Consider the following 25,952-nt stretch of genomic DNA (forward strand, 5'->3'; position numbering starts at 1 on the left):
TGTGCAGATCGCGACCACAAATGTGTCTTGCACCAATCACAATTCTTCAGTGTAAAGTGACCGAAAAAAAAGTTCTAGAGAGCTGGGTAAGCGATGGTTAAGGCCGATGAAGAAAGTGGCCGAGGCACGCGAGAAATGAAAGAAAATCAGAGTAAGAAAGATCAAAGACCAGAGACGAGGGATAAAACCAAGCCCAGAAGCAGGCGCTCAATCCCAGTTGGTCTCAATAGCCAAGTTCTTGGAGTTGATTCCAGTGTTGTCCTTGTCCAGATTGTCCTTGTCCAGACGCAGAACAAAATCCGGAGAAGGGGGAACAAGCGGTGGGCAGGCGGTGAGAAGTGGCGATCTGGAGGGGCTTTATATGTCCACCAATTCACCTCTTCTCTTGAAGTTATATAACTCCACGGATTTAACCCTCGTCTTTTGCGCCTTGACCTCTTTGGGTTTTCTTGGGGTTTGATTGGAGTTTGGTCGGGATTTGACCACGCTCGGATTGCAATCGGAATACGAGTTGGCGCAAGCGCTTACTCGCAACAAAAAGAAAAGACATGGGTTTGGTTTTGAAATGAAATGTTGGAGCTTACCAAAGAATATATATGAGTTGGTGTAAGATGTATATCTGAAGTATGAGTATACCGTTGGAAGTATACTATATAGTCCCTATGTTGACGTTAACAAAAGATCCATAAGCATGCAGGTCAAGACAATTATATGTCACCAGCAGAGCCCCATTCACACGTGGGAACCTTGCAACATATAACACGGACGCAGGAACAAAGATATAAGAAGACTTGACACATACCTCTCTGTATAGGTAACAAAAGTCTGAGATTGAAAGTTTTTACGAATCACAAGGTCAAGAGTATGCAAAGAGGAAAAGAAAGCACTTGCAGTGTTTCGCAGAGGGGATGGAGACTTTATGAACTGAAGCGGCGCTATCCTACGTCTCTCATTTGATATATTACAACACCGGTCATGCAGCCTCGTCGATCGGTGGGAATCGATGAGATTCACCTACGCCATCGGACAGATTTTATTTTTATTTTATTTTTAAGTTGACTACTACCATCTAGATCAGAAAGGAAGGGTGGGTGGCAACGGTAAACCCCCGAGCCTCTGTTTTTCTTTACAATACGATAAATATATAAAAAGAAAAATATTAAGGGTAAAAAAAAGATATATAATCATATTCACCTCAAAATAAGAAACAAACTTGGACAAAGGGGGGAAGGGTGATACAGCCGGATCGAGTAAAACGGCTATCCCATGATACCCGTTGGGATATTTGTCACCTGTTACTATCATGACTCAGTGTCTTGAAGGAATGTATCAGATGAGTTGAGGTTACAAGCATACCAAAACATATCTTCTGGAAACCCTAACTGTTTAAAGTGGAAAAAGTCTGGATATATCCATCCAAATGAGACCATGTGGACATCTATGGATAGTTGATCTTCGTCAACTATGCAGAATACTAGTACAGAGGACACCAGAGAGGGTAGAGATCGACTAGCATGGGAAAATGACTTGTAGTTGCAAATATCATCCGGAGAACGTACCATGCATAACCCCATTACCTTGGCAATACCAGAGAGAAGGGACAAGATCCTAGTGTATATGTGAAGGAAGTATAATAGAAAATAGAAAATACAAATGAGAAAAAAAAAAAGAAAGTACACAGACCATAAGCAATATCAACTCTGCAAGAGGATCAATGCGTCCGGTTCTTCATGTGGGATGTCGTGCAGAGGAGACTAGAGTGACGATCACAGATATGATCGTCAACAGAGCTTGGACCTTCATATTGCTCGGCTCCGGTTGCACATTTAGAAGTCTGGTCTTTTGTTCTAGGGGGACTTGTGGTTATTGATCTGGGTTACAGCGGCAAAGGGAAATAATATTATAGTTCAACATTCGACTCCAGAATGTTACGGGGAATTAGTGAATAGATTTCAGACTTGACCATTCGTTCAGACTTCATCCAAACCAAAAGGAGAAGGGTAGAATGTGGCGGAGACAAATTAGAGGGGTTGGAATGTGTCTTCAGACCTCTCCACCAATAGTGAATCAAAGCCATACACCTCAGTATAGTACTAAGCCACACATCGCCAAAGTTTCCTCAATTTGCCATCTCCGTTTTAGGAGGATTGGTATTCTATCGACGGATAAGGATTGATCTCCGTGAGGGGGAAATATATGGATCTGACGTCCCGTCCCGTCAAGGTTTGGCGATACACGGTTGATGCAAGGGAGAAGTTGTACTCCAAGATCTATTTTGATATCTAATATACTATGGAGTAGATTATCTATATTTTGAAGTGTGCACAGGACCCTGATAATGACGACATCGTACGTGGTTAAGGTCGTACTCCATTCCGGGGGGTCACGGATAAATCAACTCGTGTACACCGGACATTCTATAGAGTAACAATAAGTAAAGTAGATGAAAGTTAGAAGGGAAAAAAAACAAGGAAGCCAGAAAAAGCAAAAGCAGAAGCCAAAATTGGAGAAACAATGAGGCTAGTGCCGATGTTACCCACGGTGCAGTCCGGAGTGCATATTAACGCTCTTATGGTTATCGGGATAATTCCCCTAGGTAGTACACGGGTAGCTACATAAATACAGTCAACAGGGCAAAAGGTTATATAATGGGTATGCAACATTATCTGGGGTTCTTCCGATACGACTGCCGGCAACTATAGCCGTTATAGCCGTTGATAAATGATTCTGCAGGGCTATCCAATACAAGTTTATCAATCTATTGTTACGGTTACGGCCGATCGCTACAGGGTGCGCATCAGCCAGGAAGGATCGACAGTGAGCAAATAAAACTTGTATATCCATAATGGTCATGAGTCCATATCGAGTATAGTAAAAGAATAAACTATTCATGAATTAATAAGTAAATAAATACACAAGTCATACGGTAACTTTAAAAAAGCATGCTGATTCGATACAATAATAGAGTGATCACCAGTGTTCAAACCTATAAGTAGAATATAGTTCTGCATGTCTTCAAGGGTTTGACAAATTACAGCGGGTATAGCGCGAAGGGAAGAAATATCTAGATAAATTATGCTATAATGGGCTTTTTTTTAGATAAGTTAGAATAAATGTGAAAATGTATAAAAATAACTAAAACAACTAAAATAAGTAAAACAAGTGAAATATATGAAGTTGCTTATAGGTGGGTTATATACTTGCTATTGACGCTATACCTAATTGGGCACTAGCCCCCTTTCCCCAACTTCATTGCATAACTCGGAACTGCCACTATGCTATACATCTTCGCTACACGTCTAGGCAACATTTAACCCACTTGGTAAGTAACATGTATTTCTTTCATTTCCTCAAGATATCTGCCTATGGGAGGGATAATCCTAGTCCAAAACCCCACAGGGCTCGGTCCGAGAGCTTTGTACCCCAACCACTGGAAACCATCATCTGACAGCTTCAGCACCTAACGTCGATCGGGTTGGTCGCATTGGTAGCTCCACGCCATCTCGTCATTTTCCTTGGTTCCCCTCGTCTTTCCACACCCCCTTTATCGATAGCACAGCGCTTCCTTATCCAATCAGCTCCCCTGACGACTCCCACGCCGTGTTCGCCTCCACTTCTCGGATCGTGCAAGGCTCAACGCTCCCCAACTATCTTCCGTTTGGTTGGTCTATCTCGCCGCATTATTGCAAGACGTACTCCGATTACGATCCACCTGCGCCCCACTGGAGGACTTCTAAGCCACCCCGGTAGGCATCACCGAGTCCGCAGAGCTGCAGATCCCGTTGGTTGACGCCTTATCACGGTCCAATAGGCAGCCCTTTTGTTGGTCAAGGAGGTTGTCCATAAGCTTTTCTATCAACCTGGCATCTTCAAACCCTTCTATTTTTTGATATTGCCCACATATCTTGCAGTCGGAAAACTTTCTTTGAAAGTAGTCCACATTCGAAACGAGTCACGGCGTATCCTAGCTCATCGGAAGCCGAGTCCGCGCTCGACACAGTCGTCATCTGCTCCTCTGTTGGCTTGACTAAGTCCCCGCTTTTAGCTAATCCTCGAGGATCATCCACCCGCGCAGATCATCTGCACCCCATCTATCATAGTCCCGGCAGGCCGTTCTATCTGTCTTGACTTTCTAAATCACGGACCTTCTGTGCAGACGCAGCGCACGTCCCTCTATTTGCTTCATTTGGGATCTAAAACTTGACTAAAACTAGTCTCAAACATGGCGAATAACTCATTCCGAGACTCTGTCAACTCGCTAGGATGGTCGCGTAGAGATCCGGATCTCCCCGTGCGCACTGGCGCGTCATCGAGCACCCCATTCTTATCTCGTCTACAATCTTATAATCCGTTTTCAGAAGGCGGCTATGTCCAACTGCCCACTCACAATGATGGCCCTGGGGCCCCATTACCGGCAGCCACTCGTCGGGAAGAAGAAGAGGGCTTCTTTGCTTGTAAGTTTTTCTATTCTGTCGTGTGACCCTCCGATCCTCCGATCCTCCCGTACACCATTGCGTAAGATCCAGGTGATGAGAACGCAGTTCCTGCGCCGGGAGGATTCATTACTATGCTTGTTTATGTGTAAGCCGATAGAACAGGGAAAGACACTAACAACTTTTCGCATAGTGAGTCGGTGGGACCGCATGCTGATATTTGGCGCATGTAACTTGGGCGCCGCCGTCTGTTTCATGCTTTGCTTCTTCTTGTTTCCTGTCTTGACACTCAAGCCCCGCAAATTCGCCATCTTGTAAGTTGCCTCCGCGATGGTCCGCATTAATGTGGCTATTGTACCCGCCTTTCCATGGCCTTTCCGGTCTTCTTTCTTTTTCCCCCAAGCTATCTCATGCACCTGGATGGCCAAGCAAATCCCGAGTGGGATAGACCAGGTCATCGGTCAATTTTGGTTAGGACCATGTGCGCTTTTGTACTTCACATTGCATCCTGATTGGTCCTGATCTTGACCTATATCTGCGCCTCATGCCAAGAACCTTCGTCTCTAGTCTTGAATTCCTCTTGTTAACAGGTTTCTTCACTAGATGGTCCGTCGGATCAATGCTGTTTTTGATCTCATGGGCAGTTCTCATGGGACCATGGACATACGCTAAGCATTTGACCTCGGGATCACGGTTGCCATTCACAGCGGCCTATTTCGGATCGATCGCCCTGACGCTTTACTTCGCCATCGGTGTAAGTAAATTTCTTTATCTTCCCATTTTTCGTTTTCGTTTTCGGGGTTTGCTTTCGCCCTTTACGCTTCTCGTTGCACGCCGATCCCTCTCCTTCTCATGATACCCCCTTCTACATTTCCCTGTTTGTTGCACATTCGGTTCCCCTCTACCCGAGTCCGTATGGTTGCACTGCACAACCGGGAAAAGGGGAATCTTGCAGCCTTTACATCCATCGCGCAGTACAACCTGAAACCACGGGTTGTCATTCCTACTGCCGCAGATATTTGAACTCCTTCCAATCCATCCCACCCTGTACTCGGCCTCTCTACTTCTACATCTGTACCACGTCCCACGGCGCGGGACTTGGATGTCCTTTCCTTTCACCTTGTCCGACACATCCCGGTGTCACAGAGCGCGGAGTCCAGAGCCATCGAGATCAATATATGTCTCACCGTCCCTGACTACTCGGTCATCTTGTTCTACCTGCATATCACAACTATACACCATCTGCCACATCCGGCAACACATACTCTTCCAGAAACCCTTGCTGACTTCTCTTTCGTGTACAGCTTCAGAGTCTCCTTCTCACTCTCATCTCCTCCGTCTTTCAACTCGCTGCCCTCGTCTGGTACCTCGTCAGCTATTTCCCCATGGGAAGCACTGGTCTGCAGTACGTGGGTCGTTTCGGAGCATCGCGTGTTACCTCTTGGATCAGTGGTTGAGTTGTTCGCTCGAGTCTGATATCCTGCGCTTTATTGGACCGTACATCGCACGGTGTGCTGGTTCTTGGATATCGAAGACAGTTGGGTTTCCCTTGTGTATATCTAGTCGGAACTACAGTGTCTGACGATTTGAATTTCCTTTCTTCCCTAAATACTTAGTTCTCCAGGCGGACTGGATGTCTTGGTAGTACAATACTGAACATTGATACTGGACAAAAAGGGGACTTGTAGGTTACAACATATGTCGCTTACGGCAGGTATAGAAATGCCTACACAACTGACTCAAAGGGGGTGGACCTTACTACTTCGTGATGAATACTTTTCCATTTATTCCACGTTAAAGCTAGTAAGAGAATAAGTGAGCACTAGATGTAAGGTCTGCGAAAAGCATAATTCAGCAAAGTCATAGTCATAGCCAATGCACAAAAATCAAGACTCAAACTACTCATTCCTCAATCATCCAATCAATACTTCCCCCGACTCATAACTAATCCAACAACACCATCAACAACCTTAACACCCTGAACTTCCGCCTCGAAGATGCCCGTATTCCCACCAGACCCAACCTCAACCCACCGCTGGAGCAAATCATTACTCTCCTTCGGCTTAACATCCGGCGACGCGGTACCGACCGTGATATGCGGAATAGGATTCGCACACGGCCATTCAGCATCCGCCTCGCCCTCGGCGGGCAGGATACGTGCGACGAATGCCATAATGCGGTTGTCCCAGACCAGACGCTCTATGCGCACGCGTGCGGAGCCCAAGGTCGGCGGGGACTGGATTGGCTTTGGGACTGGATTTTTTGTCTGGGCCTCGATGTAGCGAGCTGCTAGGTGGTCCCAGGTTTCTGGGTTGTCTTTCTTTGAGGCGCGGTGGATGAGGGTTACGTGGAAGGATGGTTGGAGACGGCGTGAGTTTATGAGTTGGTTGTAGAGACGGGCTGTTTCGGGGCTTGTTGATGGGGGGAAGAGAGAGTGGAGGATATTGGGTATTTCGGATGTTGGGAGGGAGATGTTGAAGTATTCGATCTTTTTGGCGAGGGCCTCTGGGGAGAAGGGGGAGTCTGTCGGTTCGGGGAGGAGACGACCGGTTTCTTGTTTGTTTTTGTTCTTTTGCTTCGATGTAGAGCCGTAGCTGTAGCTGAGATCTGTTGTCACGGTGTAGTCGTCTAGGGAAGCGGCGATGGCTTGATCAAGTTCTGCTGCCGTTGGCATGGTTGGAACCAGGCGGGGGTAGGCGGCATGTAGAGCTTTGACGACTGTTTCGAGGTTATCGCGAGACGAGGCGCATATATCGAGGTCGATAACGTGATCAAAGTTCATATCTGGCAAGCGGGTGCTGTCGACGGCTTCGAAGCGGCCGAGGAATCCCTCCATGATTCCGACGATCTCATCCTGGGCGTTGGTACCAGCCCGGATGGTTTGGTGGTTGTCGCCGCGCTCTAGCACACGCTTGCGGGTAACTTCTCGAATAGCGGGGAGCATGTCTGCCTTGGGCTCGTGAACGTAATGCAGAGCGACAAACTGCGCATCTGGGAGAACAGGGTAGATATCCTCCATGAGCTGGGTGCGTTCGCGCCGTTGATGGTTGTTGCGATCGGCGATGACAACACTGTGCTCTGCCAGAGCATGGCTGACTTCGAAAGCGAACTTCTTGGGCTTGTTCTTCTGTTTAGGGATGTTGTCGTTCTGAATATGTCCCCAGCCGAAGAGCTTAACCAGAGCCAAGGCGACTGTCGTCTTTCCACATCCCAGCGAGGCAATGGGTTCGAGAATAACATTTTTGTTGATCTCGTGCGATTCGGTCTGCTTTTTAGCCTCTAGAGCAATAATCTCAGGTCCATTCAATCCTCGTTCCTTGAGGAAGTCATTCCGCAAAGAGATGATACCGTGGTTATTCATGTAGTCAGATGCCATCTTAGGGTTCTTCATCAGAACCCGTCGAGCAAATTGCAGATATTCTTCAGTGATCTTCTCATGCTTTCTGATCTTAGGGTGTTTTCCTCCAATGACGGCTTTGGTACATTCACGCCACTGGCGGTACATCAAGTACGGCTCTTCAAACTTGTACTTGAAGAACCAATGCCGGTAGGGCTCAGCTCCGTTATCGCTCAGATGGCACCGGATGACGAAGCCCTCAGTCTCACGTCCAGCCCACGTTCCTGTCTCCGCACATCCCTCGAGGAAGGACTGCACTCTGAAAATGTCATCAAAGACCTCGAACTTGGCCTTTTTGAAGCCCCAGTCGTCAGCGAACTTGTGAACCTCCCCAGAAGGCATTGTCTGAAAGTCAGGCTGGTTATAGTTGAGACCGTGAATGTAAATTCCCGACGAAGCCTCGTCGTAGGCCAACACATGCTCCTCAAAAGTGTCGTCACAGAGTTCTCCGACGGCTGTAACATTCATCCGGCGCAGAGTCCGGGCCAGATCCTTGACAGATCGATTCACGGACGAGACATGGCGTTCTGCCCAGCGTTCTCCTGCCTGGGCGTGGCTCAATTTTGTATCCTCGCGTGCTCCAGTTGAATGTTTGCTACAGACTAGCAATGTGTCGTCTTCCAAAGCAGAAATAAAAATAATGCATCCATTCTCCTTCACACTCAGCTCGTAAGGACCCTTTGTATTCTTCTCGATGTTGCGCCATTCTGTGGCCCTTGTCTCGCCTACATTGAAGAACTTGTCATATCCGCGTGTCGCAATTTCAGGAACACCATCTTTCCGTTTGGTGGTAAAGAGACCTCGGGCATATGTCGGCAACCCGGCGTGCTTGTAATCCCAGTCCTGGAACTTCCATGAGTCCACGGTCACATTGTTGGTACCAGCTACCACAAAGCTATTCTTTTTGCAAGTGAACTTTGTCTCACCCTTTCTAGCTTTGCTAGCAGTCTCTAGGGTTTTCACCAGCTCCGAGATGACGTGTGGATCTTGAGTCGCCATGTTTTGTGTATCTCAAGATTTGCGGGCGAGGACGGAGAGGAGGGGCAGAGAGGGGAACAGAAGGAGGAACAGAAGGAGACTTCGTTCCTGCCTGAAAGTATTCTAGGGGTATATTTGGTATATTTCGAAGAAAGAAAGGGCAATAGAAATATGCATAAAAGCAAAGCCAAGATAAAAAAAAGACCAAGACCAAAAAGATCAGAGTCAGAGAGAGCAAGTGTGTCAGAGTGCGGGGAGCCGAAAGGGAAAGGCGGATATTTTTTTTTCTGCTTATTTGACTTGACCTTCTCCTACTCTTTGACTCACTTATACGAGTTTCGAACTTTTAATACTTTCATAATGACTCAAAATCCCTACCTCTTGGCTTGCGATAACCCAACGGCCCTTCTGGACCTGCTGCGCTCCAACCCCTCGATCGCATCGAGCCAAGATGAGTCCGGCTACTCATTGCTGCACGCCGCAGCCTCCTACGGTCATATCGATCTTCTACGCGCTCTAGTGAAAGAATTCAACGTCGATGTTAATCTCCTCGACGAAGATGGCGAGACATGTCTATTTGTGGTCGAGGACAGCGATATCGCGCGCTGTTTAGTCGAGGAACTGGGCGTGGATACCAATAAGAAGAACGCTGAGGAATTTACAGCTGTGGAGAAGTTCGAGAGCGAGAATGAGTTCCCCCAGGTCGCTGCCTATCTCCGCGAAGTAGCCGGCGGTGCTCCTGCTCCAACACACGCTCAAGCCGCCGAAGTCTTGAACTCCCCCGGGCCCATCCCTGGCAGCGATATGCGGATCAACGTTGGTACAATGACGGAGGAAGAGGCCACTGCTGGTGGTGAACCTGATCCAGAATTCAAGAGGCGCATTGAGGAGCTTGCGACCCGTGAGGATTATTACAGCGAGGAGGTGCAGAATGAGGTGCGCGAGTTGGTCAAGGATGCTATGGCTGGATCGAATATCGAAGCTATGGAGCGGGATATTCGGCGGAGAACCGAGTAAGCAGGAGAATTTCGACTGTTAAATTCATTCCGTCTTATCGGACTCTTGTCTGTCTGTACAAGAGATTACCATCGCGTTTGAAGATGTGAACCACTGGAAGAACCCCATACAAGCATTCTCAGTCGGAGTCCAATGTTCCCGCTGATTGAATCCAGCGTGGACGGGACCACCACCGGTATCTCGGGGATTTCTTGTCTCTCACATGAAGTTTAGAGTCGCTGCGAAGGCTCGCTGTTAAGAGTCCCTGTTGGGATCATCCGAATTTCTCGAAAGAGAAGCTTCTATACGATCTTGTAACTAGGATTAAATCACGAAATATCACGAATCCAAGCAATCTATCCAGCTGCTAGCTATGTTCATATGTAGAGATCGTATTATCTCGTTGATGCAACTGCGTAGATCTTCGGCCTATTCCCCGCCAAGCTCGAGCCTCCATCTCCAACGTAACATAGCTTCCACCTACAACATCCCACAACATTCAACCCGATATCATGTCGCAACCACCGTCCCCATTCCCCCCACAATCGCAGTTCTACTCATCCCAAACGATGAACCCCGTCCACTCCGAGACACCTCCACCACCACCCCCAAAACCCAACAGCCATGAAGCCAGTCGACACGGCACCCCGCAAAACACCACTGCACACTGGCAGCCAGATGACCAGACAGGCACACATCAAGCATACCCCAACAATCCGCAACAGCCATATATCCCAGACCCCCCAACCATTGAGGAAGGCTGGCTCCCAGACCTAGTATCCGACAAATCGTGGGTACCCCCAAACCAAAGATACCAGCACCTCTAACCAGCGACTTAGAACAACCGACCTCCAAACAATCCTCAAAGACCCAGCCCTGATATCCGCCCTCTCAAGCCAACACCCCTCCTACACAGTCAGGCAACAACACCTCGAGACCCTCATTAAATCAAACAAAGACCTCGCAACCCGCCTCCTAGAGATGCAGAACCACCTCGCTGAAGTCCGCGCCTCTACTGAAACAATGCTGATAACACACCAGTCGCTGGAAGTATCATGGCGCAAAAAGCAAGCGGAGATGGACGCCGCCCTAGCCCCGTGGTCGCCGAAGGCGCTCTACCAGCGCTTCAGCGCAGCAATTACAGAGCAGGAGGCAGTCTGTCACGCTGTTGAGGAGAGTTTCCTCGACGAAGATCACCACGGGCGGGCGACAGAAAAGGAGATTGCAGATTGGGTGCGACGCGTACGGGCCGAAGCATCTAAATTAGCTGCCCGGAAAGAGGCCAAGGCACGATGGGATGAAGGACGTGTTGGGGGATGGCGATGAGGTATAAACTCAACGAGATATAAATAGTCACCATTTACGATACCATGCTGTCTCCGATTCATGATCTGTTATGCACTATACAATACAATCTATAAAGCACGGTCCTGCTCCGAATCGCCAGGAAATTCCATCACTCAACCCGAACAGCCATACCCTCACCAGTCTCCGGCTTAACATGTCCCTGTCCTGGACCCCTAACCATCTCCCTTGCACTCTCAATATCCAAACCTCTCTCACCAGCCCACCCATCACTCCCCAACGAACTAGGAACCCCAACCCCACGCATAAAAGCACGTCCTCGACTCCGCGCACCCCAAGCCCATCCCGCTCCACGCCGAATGGGGAGATGGTACATGTTAAAGCCGATATAAGCGAAGAAAATGCCTAGAGCCGCACCGAAGAGAATATCAAAGCCATGATGTCTATAATTGAACCAGCGGGACGCGGCAATAAAGCTCGCCGTGGCAGTGGGCACGAAGGCAAGGAGCATTAAATAGACTGGCGGTGCGGCGCCGCGTTTCCGCACGGATGTATCTTCATCGCGGTGGGATTGGTCTTCGACCGGGTAGCGCGGGAGATAGGGGAATGCGACGGAGAATTTGGAGCAGAGCCAGAGGGTTAGGTAGCCTAAGCCGGCGAAGGAGACTGGGTTTGTTAGCTGGATTTGTATATTGCGCTGTGTGATGTCCGATGCACAGATAAAATGCAGGATAACGTATATGTATGAAATGTAGGAACTTACAAGAAGAATGTCCACTCGGGAAACTGGAGAACCCATCAATGCGCAACGAATCACTTTTATCACGACAAATCTCCCACGAAACCAGCGTTGCGGCACCGCGCACCGACTCCCCGAGTCCACCGACTGTGAACTCCGCAATGCGTGCTATGTCCGGATTGCAGCGTGCGAGTAGATCAGGTCGCGGCTTTCCAATTAACGCCTTTAAACCCTGCGTAGCTGTCCATGTGCTCGCGAGTGCTAGGGCGAGGCCCATCCAGCCGACGTTCCATTCCCAGAATTTGCGGCGGATGTATTGCGCTGCGGGGGGTTTGGGGGTGGGGGAGGTGGAGTCGGGGGTGGAGGTGGCTTTTGCTGGGACGACTAGCCATGCGATTAAGAAGATTATAACTGCTGGGGCGAAGAGGCAGACTAGGAGGAGAGTCTTTGTTGATACGGTTTCTTTGGTGTGGGGGTAGCTGATTGTTTGGTCGGTTAGACTGAAGGCGTGGTGGTTTGGGGGTTGTTCGTAGAAGCCATAGCCGATTAGGGCGATGCCACTGGTTTGTTAGATTGGATTTGGATGGAAGGGATGGATAGGCCGTACATGATGAATATCCAGTCGACTATGTAGGATAGTAATAAGAGCTTGGAGATGGTGGCGAGACGGGTTACCGTGTCTTTGACGATGGGCATGGCTATATAGGTATGTATGAAATTAAGATGGTAATAAGAACATTTGTGCAATGACGTGGATTTAAAGAGGTGAGGTTAAAGGGATTGTGGCGGAGTATGTGCGCAAGAAGCTTAATATTGACCCCCCTTGATTCCTTGATTCCTACTCCGTACATTCTCTGATTCTATACATTCTTTTCGAAGGTCGAGTTTATATCTCTAAACATAATATTCACGTTCTATACTGTTGACTCCACTTTTCTAATATTGTTTAGAGACAGCACTTATATCCGATAGCAGATGGCATAGCTTAGATAGTCTCAAGCTGCCTAGGTGAAATATTACCTAGTAAGAAGCTTGATCTAATCCACTTGAGCTTTCGAATAATATAGACCAGTCAGAATATCCGAAAATAAAGAAGAGTTCAATGTTCCTTTGAGCTGATCTATATAGATCTCTCCGAGGTTGTATAAGTACACCTCTCTCACATCTTCAAAAAATCAACAACCCCTCGAATGGAATTGACTGGATACAGCTTATAATAGAAAGACTTCGAGAATTTCATTTCCTTCAATGCTAAATGGATTTAAGCTTAGCGGGTGTTACTCCCGCTAGCCTCTACTATGTACTCACCAAACAAACTGTATATGCATTGAGCCGCATTAAGCGATGTTGTATTTTAATCCGGACTGCATTAGGGCAAAAGGGGGGCTTTCACAGATGGAAATGGGTTTGTTGCTTCTATGTACTTCCATATGTTAAGAACAGTTAATTCGTATTTATTCTTACATGCCAAGAATCCTGAGCTCCTACGGAATCAAGAATAGAGTGTGGACGGTTGACAGTCTCATCACATATTCTTTCATACAACCTGCATCCAAGCTGTGTCAAAAGATGTCAACGGTGAGTATGAGGCGTTGGAATTTTTCTACAATTGAAAGCAAAATGTACAGGGATCGCAAACTCAATCGCTGACACACTTTGTGGTGTATCATCATAGTGTAATTCTTGATAATAAACAATGGGGTATCTATATGATCTTCATAAAGATAGTAAGTCAAGCAAGGCGAATAATTGAAAAACCAATCTACCGATAAGGCCATCCATCGTAGTTACCAAATTCAGTATCAACCGAACGCCTGTAACACCCCAGAGCAATAGCCAAAGAACTAGAATCCAGTGATCATCCGGTTGCCCATGATAGCATCGTTCAACTGCCTGTGAACCTGTTGAACCCCGTCGAAGCGAATGAATCCACACGCTTCACTCTCAAGGTGGTTGAACAGACCAGCCAGGGAGTGGAACTCCTTGGGACAGCCACGCTTGAGGCAGTGGTAGACCTTCTCCTTGTGCACAGGCGAGTTTACATGGGATTCTAGCGCCTTCCGCGAGTTGAACCCCTTTTTGCAAAGGTAGCACGCCCAACAGGCGCCATTCCATGCACTGTCAGTGACCGAGTAAGTAACATTCTCCTCGCCATGCCACCCAATCTGTTTCTTGCAGACGTAGCCATTCGGGTCAAGCTGTTGGATAATGCGGTGAATTTTGTCGCGATTCAAGCCTTGAGCTTGAGAGCAGGATCCACTTTCGAGATGATGGGAAACACCGCTAGCCGTGACAAAGCCAGTGCGACAGAACGGGCACGGAATACTAGTACCACGGTGGGTCTTGGAATTCAGATGCTATGAGATAGAGGGGTGAGTGGAACGGGTTCAGAAGGTTTCTCTCAGATCATGTTAGCGTGCCTACCTGGCGTAAACAGTGCTCGTCCCTGAAGGCACGATCGCAATCGTAGCAGTAGGCCCTGTAATGTCTGTTGGCGAGCATATGGTTCTCAGCGGCTTGGTCTGATTGGAACTTCATCGGGCACGTCTGGCATGGAACGGTTGGAAGCCAATGACCCTTCGCATTCATATGGTTGTTGGCGCCATTTTGAGAACTGAAGGTGCTGGTGCATGTTTCACATTCGAAGGTTGGCGCCCAGTGGTCTACGGCGTTCATGTGCTGATTACAAGCATTCTGGGAGCGGAACAATCGAGGGCATGTTTCACACTCAATCCCGTGACGGTAGTCACTCATGTGCTCATCGCAATCCTCCCGATCCCAGAATGATGCGCAACAGGTGCTGCATTGAAACATGATGAAAGACTGAAGTACCTAGTACCTGGGTACCTAGTCTGAGAGAGGGAATATGAAGTTGGAGAAGAGGAGGGATGGGGAAGAGGGAAGGGAAGGAGATGAAGGAGAGAGATCGTCGAATAAATTGACAGATCAACTTTGGGACAGAATCGACCCGAATCACGGAAGGGGGTTGCGGGGGCTTGTCAGCTTATCAGTCGAGCAAACAGTGGATGCACAGTGGCCTGGTCCAGGGGTAGACGGGTATGTACCTAATATATGTTGGATGTGACGACTACTACGTGTCTAAAAATAGAGGCAGAGACTAATACGATCTATCTACTGCCATGAAGCCCTCTAAGTACCTTCATAGCGAGATTTAAAGGGTCAAAGAGAGGCCTGACAAACTACATGTAACGGTAGCCTTATGTTTCTATACAACAGTATGCATGTCTAGAAGGAATGCAATTGTTGATTATGATAGATGTCTCTGAAGCCATTAATCTTCGACTAGCTCTTGAGCAGAGCTGTGCTTTCCCGGCTCCTACTGCAACATCTTCCGTATCAAAAGCAGAAGCTCCACTTTGTCTTGGCGCTCGACAGTAGTTTCTCTCCTCGAATGGAGCATAATTTTTCAATACATCTTGGAATTTATATAGTGATTCATAAAAAAAGGACTTATCGCCCGCTTTATTTATCCAAGTGAAGTCACTGACTATGAAATTCATCTATAGGCCGGATGCAAATCATATAAAAACATCGACATGCTTTTGCTTCTCATTCGTTGCCGGCAAGACCTCGAACATAAGGCTTGTGATTCGCATAACACTGGATTTCCTGTTCCGTAGGAAGGGTCCCGTGTAAAATATAAGCCTTAGCAACTCGATCCGTGCAGTCCGAGCTGTCACGTCTCGAGCTATGCCCATAAGCATGATGAACGATCAACCGGGCATTGTCACCCATCTCCGCTAGCAGTCTTCTTCCATTCCGCAACGGTGTTGCAGGGTCATATGGGGAAGCGATAAGCAGGGCAGGAGTCTTGAGAGTATGGTTGAGATCGCCACGATACACCTCCGAAGGAGGGTCCCAATAGGTATTATAATATCGACAAGGTAGAATTGCGAAAAAGCGGGAGTTTCCAGCTATCCAGCTCTGGGTAGACATATTCTCCCACAACTGGTCCCACCATTCGAGTCCGTCTGGGAGAGGCGCATCGTATGAATCGGCGCAGATCACGAGAAGATCGAGCTCGCTGGAAGATAGGACATGATACGATGGCTTCTCAGAACGGTCGTTCCATATGAGATCTATGGAGTTGGCTGCCAGAGTCGCATTTCCTGCTTCGAGTTCATAGAGCATTTGTGCGGTTCTCGGCCAATCCGTTGGCTTGTACATAGCCGGGTAGAGAGCTCTATCCACGAGCGCTGAGTACGTGACCAAAGAAGGACCGACTGATTCCGAGTATGCGGATTGTGGGCGAGCTTTGAGCGACTCAAGTAGCTGGGTCATACGCGTTTCCAACTGTGCGAGTGTGACGGGCCCGTTCTGGCCAGGAAGAGGATTGGCCAATGCACACCACTTCGGACCGGCGTTAATACACTCCCCTAAGAACCCGTCGCGCCATGCATCTGTCGTGTTGTCGAGAGAAGTCCAGCCAAAGCCGCCTAGGAGACGATGGTCCTTGACATATTCCGTTCCATCGAGAATCAAACGCCCCGCTCGGGTGGGGAACATGTTGACATATGTCTGGCCAATACCTGTACCATAGCTAACTAGATATCCGGTGAGTTCTTCCTCGTTGAGTGCTTTTCGGATCTCATCTAGATCGCGTGCCACCGATGCGGTGCTGACGAAGCGACCGAAATCTCCCAGTCGCTGCTGGCAGGCAAAGAATGTGGCGTTGTTCATGGCATCCGCAGCCTCTAGTTGGGACTTTGGGGCCTCCTCGCGATATTGGTGTGCTAGGAGTGACCATCGGTCCCGGAACCCATATCGAGGGAAACAGGACGCGGCGGGGAGTGAGGAATTCACACCGCGGGGATCCCACCCTAGCACATCAAATTGGCCGTCACTGAAGCGGTTGGTCGTCTCCTCCGCAGTCTCCCAAAGGAAAGATGTCCCGCTCCCTCCTGGGCCTCCTGGGTTTATGACGATAGTGCGCTCGCTCTTGTAGCTCTTGGTTGAAATACTGGGATCGTTCTTATGAGCCAGACCAGCGACCTGGAATTTGGTAACTGCAATGCGGACGATACGAGGGTCTGAAGAGTTGTGATAATCGAGTGGGAGATCTAAGTATCCACACAGGTAGATGCCTCGGCCTGTGCTCCCCCAGCTCCAATGCTCTGGGTTGGGGTCGAAGAGGGCGGCCCATGATTGTCGTGGAGTCGGGTCGTCCAGTGGTGGCAGATGACTTGTATTTGTGCAGGGGAGAAACTGGAATGGGTCGTTCTCTTGTGGGAATAATCCATAGGGCAAGTCTTGGATTTGATCGTCCCGACATGCCCAGCGTGGAGTCGGGATAGGCGATTTACTGAACCCCACCAGGCCCACTATCCCTGCGGCTACTACCGTCCACACGATGTTTCTCCAGGGCCATGTTCGCTGAGGTGTCGCAATGAGTTTTCCTTTCTCCATCACAAAGTTCCTAGGGGTGTTCCTTGTTTAAGCGAGCTTCTGTGGTTAGGAAACCCGACTTAATGCTCAATAATATATTATCGCGACCAGAACGTAAGTATAGCGCGTAATTCATGTGGCTATACAAGAACTGTGAGTAGAAGCCGTAATGTCAAGGAAGAAAAGAGCCCGACGTTCCAATTGTGTTCAGTCAGCATCGTGAACCGAGCGCTAGCTTCAGCCCCATTGGCCCCATTAAGGGGGCTGAAATGCTTAGTGAATCCTTCTGAGGCTAACTAATTATCCGAATAACGGAAAAAAGCATCATCTCCAAGTAATCATTTTTAATAGGGTATAAAATATATTTTAGAATATCTTTTGTCCTACGATATAGTTCATTGGTATCTACGCTGGTAGATTGGAGTATCTGGGCGTGATATATATTCGAGTATAGTCACTATTTCTTCAAATTTTATGCAGATCTCGATTGGATAGGTACTTTAGTTACAGTATAATTCCAATATATCGCATCAGTTTTAGTTTAATAACAATCAATCAAATTATCATCTCGGCGTATTCCAAGGTGACATTGGAAGGAACCCACCCTAGACCTAATGGGAACTTCGGGGCTCCGAGTTTGTCGCTAAATAGTCCAATCTTTGCTCAGAAGTCCCTACATTCATATTTATGTGGGTGGGAGGTACTGTATTCCTAGACTGGGGAGCATCGGGTCTCTGTTTCGCCTACTGCTCCGAGAGTCTCATTCACTGTGCTAGGGATCATTCCTTCCGAGCAATACTCTATTTGGATATTTTCATGGTCGACAAAGCTAGGTTCTTAGCTGGTTCACTTACATCCTCACTATCCACAGATGCCACCAACCTTGCAGGAATGAGTAGCGTAACACTTGGCTGTATCTTCATTATCTCAACAATTTTAGTCGCTGGTATCGCTATATCGATTACGATAGGCTGGAAGCTAGGACTCGTTTATACGGTAACTACTCCTATTATTCTTACTTATTGTCTCGTCCGACTGAAGATCCTTGGGGACATAGCTCGACAGTCAAAAGTAGCGTATACAGCTTCAGCGACATATACGTGTAAAACAAGCTCTACGATTAAGACAGTTGCCTCGCTAAATCTTAAAAGTCATATTTAGGAATAGTATTACAACATATTAGAATTCCAGAGACGAAAATTATTCGTTTTAACGCTCGAGTCATCGACGTTTTATGTAGCTTCACAGTCGGCCAACTTTCTCTATATCGCGTCAGATTTCTAGTATAGAGGCAGACTAATCATGCACGAAGGTTATTCTATAGTGCAGTTCTTCATCGCGTATGTAGGGTGTTGTCGTAAGCGCATTCAGTGCAGGGGCTATTTTCTTCTTCGCACTAGATATGAATAAATCTCGCTAGGCGGCGCGGGATTCAAGACATTTCCAAGTTGAATGTCAAGAGCTACAGGAGTCACCTTGCTCTTGTTAGTCAAGAACCGACTCTATATCAAGGGACTATCAGGAAGAACATCACCTTGGGGACTAACGATGAGGATATTTCCGAGGAGAAAATCACCAAAGTATGCCAGGATGTTAATATCTACGCCTTAATCCAAACTTTGCCGTAAGCTAACCTCCTTTGCACCATCTCTGCCCTTTGCCTTTCTGGATCTCTTGTTTGCAAACAAATATCTACTAACGCTCAGCTCAGTGACGGTATCTCGACGATCATAGGAGCGAGGGGCGCCATGCTCACTGGCGGACAGCAACAGCGAATAGCCATTACGCGAGCACTTCACAATTCACGTATCCTCCTCCTAGATGAGGCAACTTCTGCACAAGATTCCGAGTCTGAAAAGGTCGCCCAGAATGCTCTCAATGCGGCGGCTCAAGGCCGGACGGCGATCGCCGTTGCGCATCGAATAAGCACGGTGCAGAAGGCCGATTGTATTTATGGTGAGAAACAAGTATCTCATTCACCATAATCAGCACCGACTTTTCTTTTAGTGTTACACAAAGGCAATGTTGTGGAACAGGGAACGCATCAAGAGTTGATGGAGCGCAGGGGGAGGTGGTATTTTGAGTTCGTGAAGTTGCAGAGCTAGGAGAGGTCGGACTAGAAAATAAGTCTCGTATAAGAAGAGGCAAGAGTCCAATACATTGTCTTCTCAGTCTGCTAGATGAGGCATTGCATATGTGGCTGTTTCGATTTTATTGCTCTGGGTGTGACATAAGCCGGGTACGGTAGCCGGGTGAACTTCCAATTTTGGAAGTTTACGAGGTCGCTCAACTTATGATTCTTGGCCTTTTGAAGGCTGAGTCAAAGGCTCCTCAAGACGCCCTGGGGCCAAAACCTGAGGCTGACCCCAGACTTTCCACTATTTGAGGGTTTGAGCATCCCGAAATCCGAATATGAACATATACTGTATACCTTTATCATGAGTCTTATATCCCCCGGATACCCTAGGCACTCACATGAGCCAGGCCAGAATAAACGGAGCGACCATCATTATGAAACAATTGCAACCAGTGAAGGGAGCCAAATTCGAGAAGTGTCGCCTGTTTCGCGCGAGCGCTCACGAGAACCCAAACAGAGGCAGCAACAAACCGAGCCACTTACGATAGTCGAGAACATCAAAAATGGGCTGGTACATGAGTCGGCGACGAAATACAAAGATCCGCACTATGTTCCACCAGAAGATCCAACCCGCATCCTCGAATATAGCAAATGGCCCGTACCTGCGACCATGTTCGGCCTTATTTTAGTTGGGATTATCATCGGCATCGGTCATCATCTATGCTACAACTACTTAAATGGGAAACCAGTTGCCAACTATTCCCAAGCCTGGATCCTGCGTGTTGCGACCGGTGCGGCCTTTCTTGTTAAGGTCATTTTTGCGATCTCCGTCGGAATCGCTCTCTCTCTCAGGTCAAATGGTTCACAGTGAGACGACGATACTTCAAGATAGGCTCTTTGGACAAAATGTTTACCCTCGAGTCCAGCTTGCTGTCATTCTTTTCCAGAGATCTGTTGGCGGCTCCCTTAGTCCTACTTATGGCTGCTCTATTGTGGTCATTCGGCATCATTTCAATTCTCACCCCCAGCACTCTTTCGGTCACGTATACAACGCACACATTAGTCCGCCCATGCAAGGTGCCCATGTTTGGAGCCGGATCACCAAGCAGTCTCACCGTTTGGCAGCAAGCTCCCGGGGGCAATCGAACACCGTACGGGGGGCCTGCCCCTTCTATGAGCAAAATTGCGGCGAAAACGATAGTCGGGGGTACTCCTGTAGAGTTCGCGTCCCCTTGTGGCCAGAACTGCTCTTATTCAACCTCATTTATGGGCCCTGCAATGAGCTGCGAGACTCAGTCTTTCAAACTAGGCCAGGCGGTTCTTGGGCCCGGCGTTGTACATGACATTGAACATGGCGATTTCTTTTACTATTATGCTTCTCCCGATGCTGAGTACAAGAGTATGATATGGGTGTTATCAAACCAGAAGCAAAGTCGCGACGGTCGTCCAGATATATTGTTATGCGGTACTTGGAATACCACATACAATGTCGATGTGACCTTCAGTGCTGGGATTCCCACGTTTAAAACGACGATTGGCAATCTCAGCGAAGCAGACAAGGTCGACTGGGGCGAGAGTTTCAATAATGCTTACTACGCAAGTGTTGGTATAGAAAATGCTACCGTGCGGCAAGCGCTTGATATGGCTGCAGTTCGGGACTCACTATATGGCAACCTGGCTGGGATTATCTCCATGCGACTCGATGAGCAAAATGCATTCGAATCCAACACATCTTTTGTCCTCTCTAACCTGGTCGATATGTCGGTGAATGAAATCAAGAGCACTTTCAGTTTAAAGCGCGAAATAAAGACCGGCGTCCCAGAGCTCATGCAGAACATTACTTTATCAGTTATGGGGAGGAATACTCCCACGTCCACTACGGAATGTACATCTTTCCAAACAGAATTGGTGTACCACTATTCGCCGCTCTGGCTCCTGGTCCCGTATTTTGTGGGCTTCGGCTTATCTTTTCTGTGTGCCAGTATAGGGCTATATACCCTTGTTGCCGACGGTGTCCCCGTGGAAGACAATTTCAGCCAGATTCTCGTGACAACTCGAAATCCAGCACTGGATGAGATCTGTGGTGGTCTTTGCCTTACTAGCAACCAGGGAGAATATCTAAAGGAACAGAGGATCCGCTTTGGTGAATTGATCCGTGAGGATGGACTGAGTAGCGGCGTCTGCCATGCTGCGTTCGGACTGGAAGGGCAGACTGTGCCAATCCAAAAAGGGAGGAAATACCATTGATATAGTGGTACTGTTTTGACTTGGCTTTTTCATTTATAAATTAACAAATCGAAGTGATATAGCCTCCAGAGAAAGTAGATCCAGAGTGCCGTCGTCGCGCTCAGGCCACATCGTTGTTCAGCTTTTCTGCTTCTGTAATTTGTGCAAGAGGTCCCCATTATCTGCATCGGAGCTTTGAGCAGAAGGGTGCGCGATTTGTATGATATGTAAAATGAAATGAAGAACGATTTATGACTTCCTCCTTGACTCTAATCCAGTGCTTATAGAAAGAAGAGTAGCCAACCCATCATCCTTCTGGGACTGGGTTGTAGTGTTTGACCGGCATCTCGTGGTATAGCAAGCAGATCACTCTCGGGAGTTCAATGGCAATGGAATCATTCCTGCCATAGACCTTTATGCCATGCCTGTCGTTATAGTCACCGTCGGGTATTTCGAGCTCCAAGGGTCGGGTTTTGTTCAATGAAACCTGGCAGATCAAAGTCAGATGGCAGCTCAATTGCCCCGGACACAAATGGAGGAGTATGTTGAAATAAAAGACACAAACCTGGGCGCGGTGGATACTTAGCTTTGTGCTCTTTTAACAAGCCCTGATCTAGCAGGCTGCTTTCATACCTTTCTTTTGAACCAATCCTCTGCAGTATACCCCACAAGGCCCAACGCAACCTTGAGTTTGTTTCATTGACAGACAGGCACCGGTGCCACTAAGCAAACCCCAGGCCATTGCGCGAAGTTGGCTCTGCGTGGTCCACCTCGCAGGGATGGCGGTTTGGCTTGACCATTCCTTGTTCAAGCGATGGCAGATGCACAATAGGTTGAAGAAACCAAGCACCATCCCAAAGATCTGCATTGCGTAGGAGAGGCAGCATCGTGGCGGTGATTTGAAACGCTTCGGACCTGGTATAAATACTGCGGTTGTGTATCCAAGGCGTCTCACGTCGATGTCGTACCGTAGTCAGACCCGCTGCTCCTTTGGTTGTATGTCTCCGAAATCGCGTCCGGTGGGGGAAGCGAATCTGCAAGTCGGTCTTCAAGTGTCGTAGACGCGTTGGATCTCATCACACATATCTTCTCCAAGCGCCGGGACAAGCCGAGCAGTTGATGAAAAAGTGGTCGCGTACGTCGGGGGCATTGTAAGCCCATAAACAAAGTGAGACTTGGCTATACTAAGTGACTAATGTACAAAATCAATAGGGGTGAAAACACCCCCTATTCATGTATTCCGTGGGATCTGTCAGTGACTACTGAGCTCCAAGAGTTCAGTCACCAACTTATCAGGACTCGCACGAGAACTGTGAGTTTGATTTGTATTCGGACCTTCGAAGGCCTCAGCAACTTGGTGTTGATGTCTTTCGAGGACCACCCTCTGCGCTGCCTCGGGTGGACTACGGTGAGACAGGGAGGATTGGGGGGAGGAAGAAGAGAAGAGGGAGAAAGGTGGGAGGAATCCTTTTATAGTCTCACCTATCTTCCTAAAATGGACTTTCCCCTGCACCTTCCCTATTTGTTCTCTGTCACATGATACCTTCAAAGAGACTTTATAAATGGTTTGAAGAGAAATATTTATAGCTGTGGCAATACTGATTAAAGAGATCTGTAAGATATTATGTAAACTCCAGTTTTCACAAGAAAGTCCATCAATGTAAGGCACAGGGATTGACGCAGTATGTTTTACTCTAATGTCTAGGTACAATTCGATCAAGCTTACTTTTCTTAGTTTAGCACTGGAGTCGTTGCATGTTCTATGGAGTACACTAGATTCAATTGGGTCACAATATACATGAATGTTCGAAACCTCCCAGTCATCACTCACAATCCCCGAATGGCACCAGCAAGATCATCCATATTCTCCAAGAACACATCAAATTCTTTCTTGACCACCTCCATATCTTCATCAATATCATCAGTCCACCGATGAACATACACAGTTCTCAATCCACATTTCTGCGCACCCCGCAGATCATACGCATGAGCCGCAATCAAAACCACCTCCTCGGGACGAAGCTTCACAAGCTCCAGCCCCTTCTGATAAGCCTCAGGACGGGGCTTATAAGCACCCAACAACTGACTAGAAAATAGCATGTTGAATTCCAACCCAGAAGACCGAGTCAAGTCCAACTGTAGCCGTGTCGTACCATTCGCATGGACGAAGACTTCCAACCCGAGATCTTGTCGCAGACTCTTGATTGCATCGGAGACTTCAGGCCATGCCTTCTGCGAATGCCATGCTTCAATGATTTTCTTGTTCGTCTCGGCGTCGAAGTGCGGTTTGTGGTCAGGTGACTGGTCGAGGAGAGCTTCCAGGGTGCGGGCAAGGGTGATATCGATATCTTCTGGGTGAAGATTGTTGCTGACACGCTTGCTGTTCTCTAGGAAATATTGTCTGCGCCATTCTAGGGCAAACTTTGAGGCTTCGTCTTTGGGGATTGCTGCGGGTAGTGCTTGCACTACGCTGCTGTGCCAGTCGAGGCATGTTCCCATGAAGTCGAAAAAGACTGCTTTGATTTTTGGCTGAGACATTGATGTAGCTCTTGTACCTGCTATGAAGGTAGAATCAAAATTTTACGAAGAAATGAGAATTTTGGTAAGCTGACATGTAGATCTGATGCTCTTGGCGGGGAATGTTTGGATTAGAAATCCAAATGCTTCATCCACCAGCTCAGGGATAATACTTATTATCTCTCCTATTTTTCATTCGCCTTTCTGAAAGACTGTAGTACAATACACGGACTGATATTCCCCCAGAAAGATAAACATGTGAAGACGTTTGTGAAATGAACAAAAAACATCAACTACGTAAATATATTAAGAAGACCGTAAAAAATGCACACACAATAAATCATTATTAAACAGGCCAGTGAACATTTTTCGTGGAAGGCCCAAGACTTATAAGATCCCGCGACCTTCTACGCAATATATAACTCCGATTAACGACATATTCTCCCGATTTTACATTCCTATAAAGGCGGTCCACCATCACTTCTGCCACTTCATAAATTGCAGCCTCGTCGGGAAGGTCCCCAGCAACCCGGACTGATATACAGTGAGAGTATCTGTGATGCATGGGTAAATTATTCACTGTAACCTGTTGGTTCACGATGCGGTACATCATACAGCGGAGCAGGTCGAGATCATTAAGCCTGGCCTCATCCGGGTCGAAGTATACTGTGACCCACACAACCTGATTTCCTGTAGGGCCGTCAGGTACAGGCTCATTATCTATGCGATTTATAAACGCGGTTCGTGTAGACATAGTAATGTTTGTTAGGTTTTTTATCAGGGAATGAGCTTGAAAATTGGCTTAATTCGAGTGAGGAATTATTTTTTTTCCCCCTCTGAGTGGTATTTGTACGTGTGTATAGGAGGCGGCGATGAATAAATACCTATCACTAAGACAGGATAATATGCCTCATTATAAGAAAGCTGCTTGGGCTGCTGATAAAAACAAAGAGTTTTGTCGTTTTGTGCCAGATATAGGAATGGAGTCGACAAAGTACATCTTCCTTTCAGGCCTCGATATTAAAGAAATAAGCTCATCGGATAGGTCTTAGGGAACTCTTTGTTCAGATTGGACTTGGAATATACCACAATAATAAAACAAAGACGCTCAATCTTTCACTTTCTTCAAAGAATATACGCACTTGTTCCATTCTTTGTCTACATCCCTCCCGTATCAACAAAAGAACCCAATGAATATCAATGAAACCACTAAAAAGCATCCGACCTCAAATGAAAAAGCCGAAAAAGCCTCACGCGATCAATCTCAATATTCCCCGCCGCACACTCGGCCTGGTAAAAAAGCGCCAATTCCAATGCATCTTTAAGAAAAGCATCAAGATACAAATCCCGAAATCTAGCAAAAGCCCAATAATCCCCACGAGCCGGTAACGATAGACATCCCATGACTCTGTGATGCATAGGCTCGGGGGTAATCGAGACATTGATAGGTGTTTTCTTAGCAATTCTCGCGTGGATAGTGTCTGCCACTAGGTCCATGAACTCCGCGTCTGTTTTGTTGCGGTTTTCTGGAGTCGCGATGAATACGTTTACCCAGACTACGGGTCCGCGGATGCGACATCTCTCGTCTGTGTAGATTCCATTGTGCATGAACATACCTTCTTGTACCATATTTGGTAGACTTCTGGATTTTTACTAGATGGATTGGAGTTTGGCTGAGGGAATGGGGCCTACCATAACAAAGCCATCCTGGTGGCTAAAATGGGAATGTATGAGATATGCTCTTACTATTATAGTAGTTGGGATACTGTTTGCCTTTGTTTGAATTGAAGACCTACCTTTCATTGTCACAATGGCTTTCTCTGCTCAATTTACGATGAGCTAGGAATGACCTTAGGTGGGTTGGTAAGACAAAGGGCT

At 47.5% G+C, this 25,952-nt stretch overlaps 8 protein-coding genes across 8 annotated transcripts; 3 read left to right on the forward strand and 5 right to left on the reverse strand.

Annotated features, from left to right (window-relative positions):
* Positions 1 to 6,354: 6,354 nt before the first annotated feature.
* On the reverse strand, positions 6,355 to 8,829 carry PGRI_033130 (tRNA ligase; the record flags this gene model as incomplete). Its single annotated transcript, XM_040791026.1, has 1 exon — positions 6,355 to 8,829. The coding sequence occupies one exon, from the start codon at positions 8,827 to 8,829 to the stop codon at positions 6,355 to 6,357; it is 2,475 nt and encodes an 824-aa protein (XP_040644082.1).
* A 339-nt stretch (positions 8,830 to 9,168) lies between these two features.
* Positions 9,169 to 9,825, forward strand: PGRI_033140 (ankyrin repeat protein; the record flags this gene model as incomplete). Its single annotated transcript, XM_040791027.1, has 1 exon — positions 9,169 to 9,825. One exon carries the CDS (start codon positions 9,169 to 9,171, stop codon positions 9,823 to 9,825), a length of 657 nt encoding a protein of 218 aa, XP_040644083.1.
* Positions 9,826 to 10,316: 491 nt separating this feature from the next.
* On the forward strand, positions 10,317 to 11,130 carry PGRI_033150 (vacuolar protein sorting family 37 protein; the record flags this gene model as incomplete). Its single annotated transcript, XM_040791028.1, has 2 exons — positions 10,317 to 10,594; positions 10,644 to 11,130. 2 exons carry the CDS (start codon positions 10,317 to 10,319, stop codon positions 11,128 to 11,130), a joined length of 765 nt encoding a protein of 254 aa, XP_040644084.1.
* A 130-nt stretch (positions 11,131 to 11,260) lies between these two features.
* Positions 11,261 to 12,544, reverse strand: PGRI_033160 (phosphatase PAP2 family protein; the record flags this gene model as incomplete). The annotated part of the gene is made up of 3 exons (XM_040791029.1): positions 11,261 to 11,775; positions 11,873 to 12,408; positions 12,456 to 12,544. The coding sequence occupies 3 exons, from the start codon at positions 12,542 to 12,544 to the stop codon at positions 11,261 to 11,263; spliced, it is 1,140 nt and encodes a 379-aa protein (XP_040644085.1).
* Positions 12,545 to 13,692: 1,148 nt separating this feature from the next.
* PGRI_033170 (Zinc finger, C2H2) lies at positions 13,693 to 14,524 on the reverse strand (the record flags this gene model as incomplete). Its single annotated transcript, XM_040791030.1, has 2 exons — positions 13,693 to 14,205; positions 14,273 to 14,524. 2 exons carry the CDS (start codon positions 14,522 to 14,524, stop codon positions 13,693 to 13,695), a joined length of 765 nt encoding a protein of 254 aa, XP_040644086.1.
* Positions 14,525 to 15,418: 894 nt separating this feature from the next.
* Positions 15,419 to 17,275, reverse strand: PGRI_033180 (uncharacterized protein; the record flags this gene model as incomplete). Its single annotated transcript, XM_040791031.1, has 1 exon — positions 15,419 to 17,275. The coding sequence occupies one exon, from the start codon at positions 17,273 to 17,275 to the stop codon at positions 15,419 to 15,421; it is 1,857 nt and encodes a 618-aa protein (XP_040644087.1).
* A 1,281-nt stretch (positions 17,276 to 18,556) lies between these two features.
* PGRI_033190 (uncharacterized protein) lies at positions 18,557 to 21,578 on the forward strand (the record flags this gene model as incomplete). The annotated part of the gene is made up of 6 exons (XM_040791032.1): positions 18,557 to 18,594; positions 18,675 to 18,878; positions 18,966 to 19,210; positions 19,262 to 19,328; positions 19,785 to 20,198; positions 20,279 to 21,578. The coding sequence occupies 6 exons, from the start codon at positions 18,557 to 18,559 to the stop codon at positions 21,576 to 21,578; spliced, it is 2,268 nt and encodes a 755-aa protein (XP_040644088.1).
* A 1,806-nt stretch (positions 21,579 to 23,384) lies between these two features.
* Positions 23,385 to 24,095, reverse strand: PGRI_033200 (Haloacid dehalogenase, type II; the record flags this gene model as incomplete). The annotated part of the gene is made up of 1 exon (XM_040791033.1): positions 23,385 to 24,095. The coding sequence occupies one exon, from the start codon at positions 24,093 to 24,095 to the stop codon at positions 23,385 to 23,387; it is 711 nt and encodes a 236-aa protein (XP_040644089.1).
* Positions 24,096 to 25,952: the final 1,857 nt, after the last annotated feature.

The sequence above is a fragment of the Penicillium griseofulvum genome (genome assembly GCF_001561935.1).
Source record: "Penicillium griseofulvum strain PG3 chromosome Unknown contig_85, whole genome shotgun sequence".
NCBI lineage: Eukaryota > Fungi > Ascomycota > Eurotiomycetes > Eurotiales > Aspergillaceae > Penicillium > Penicillium griseofulvum.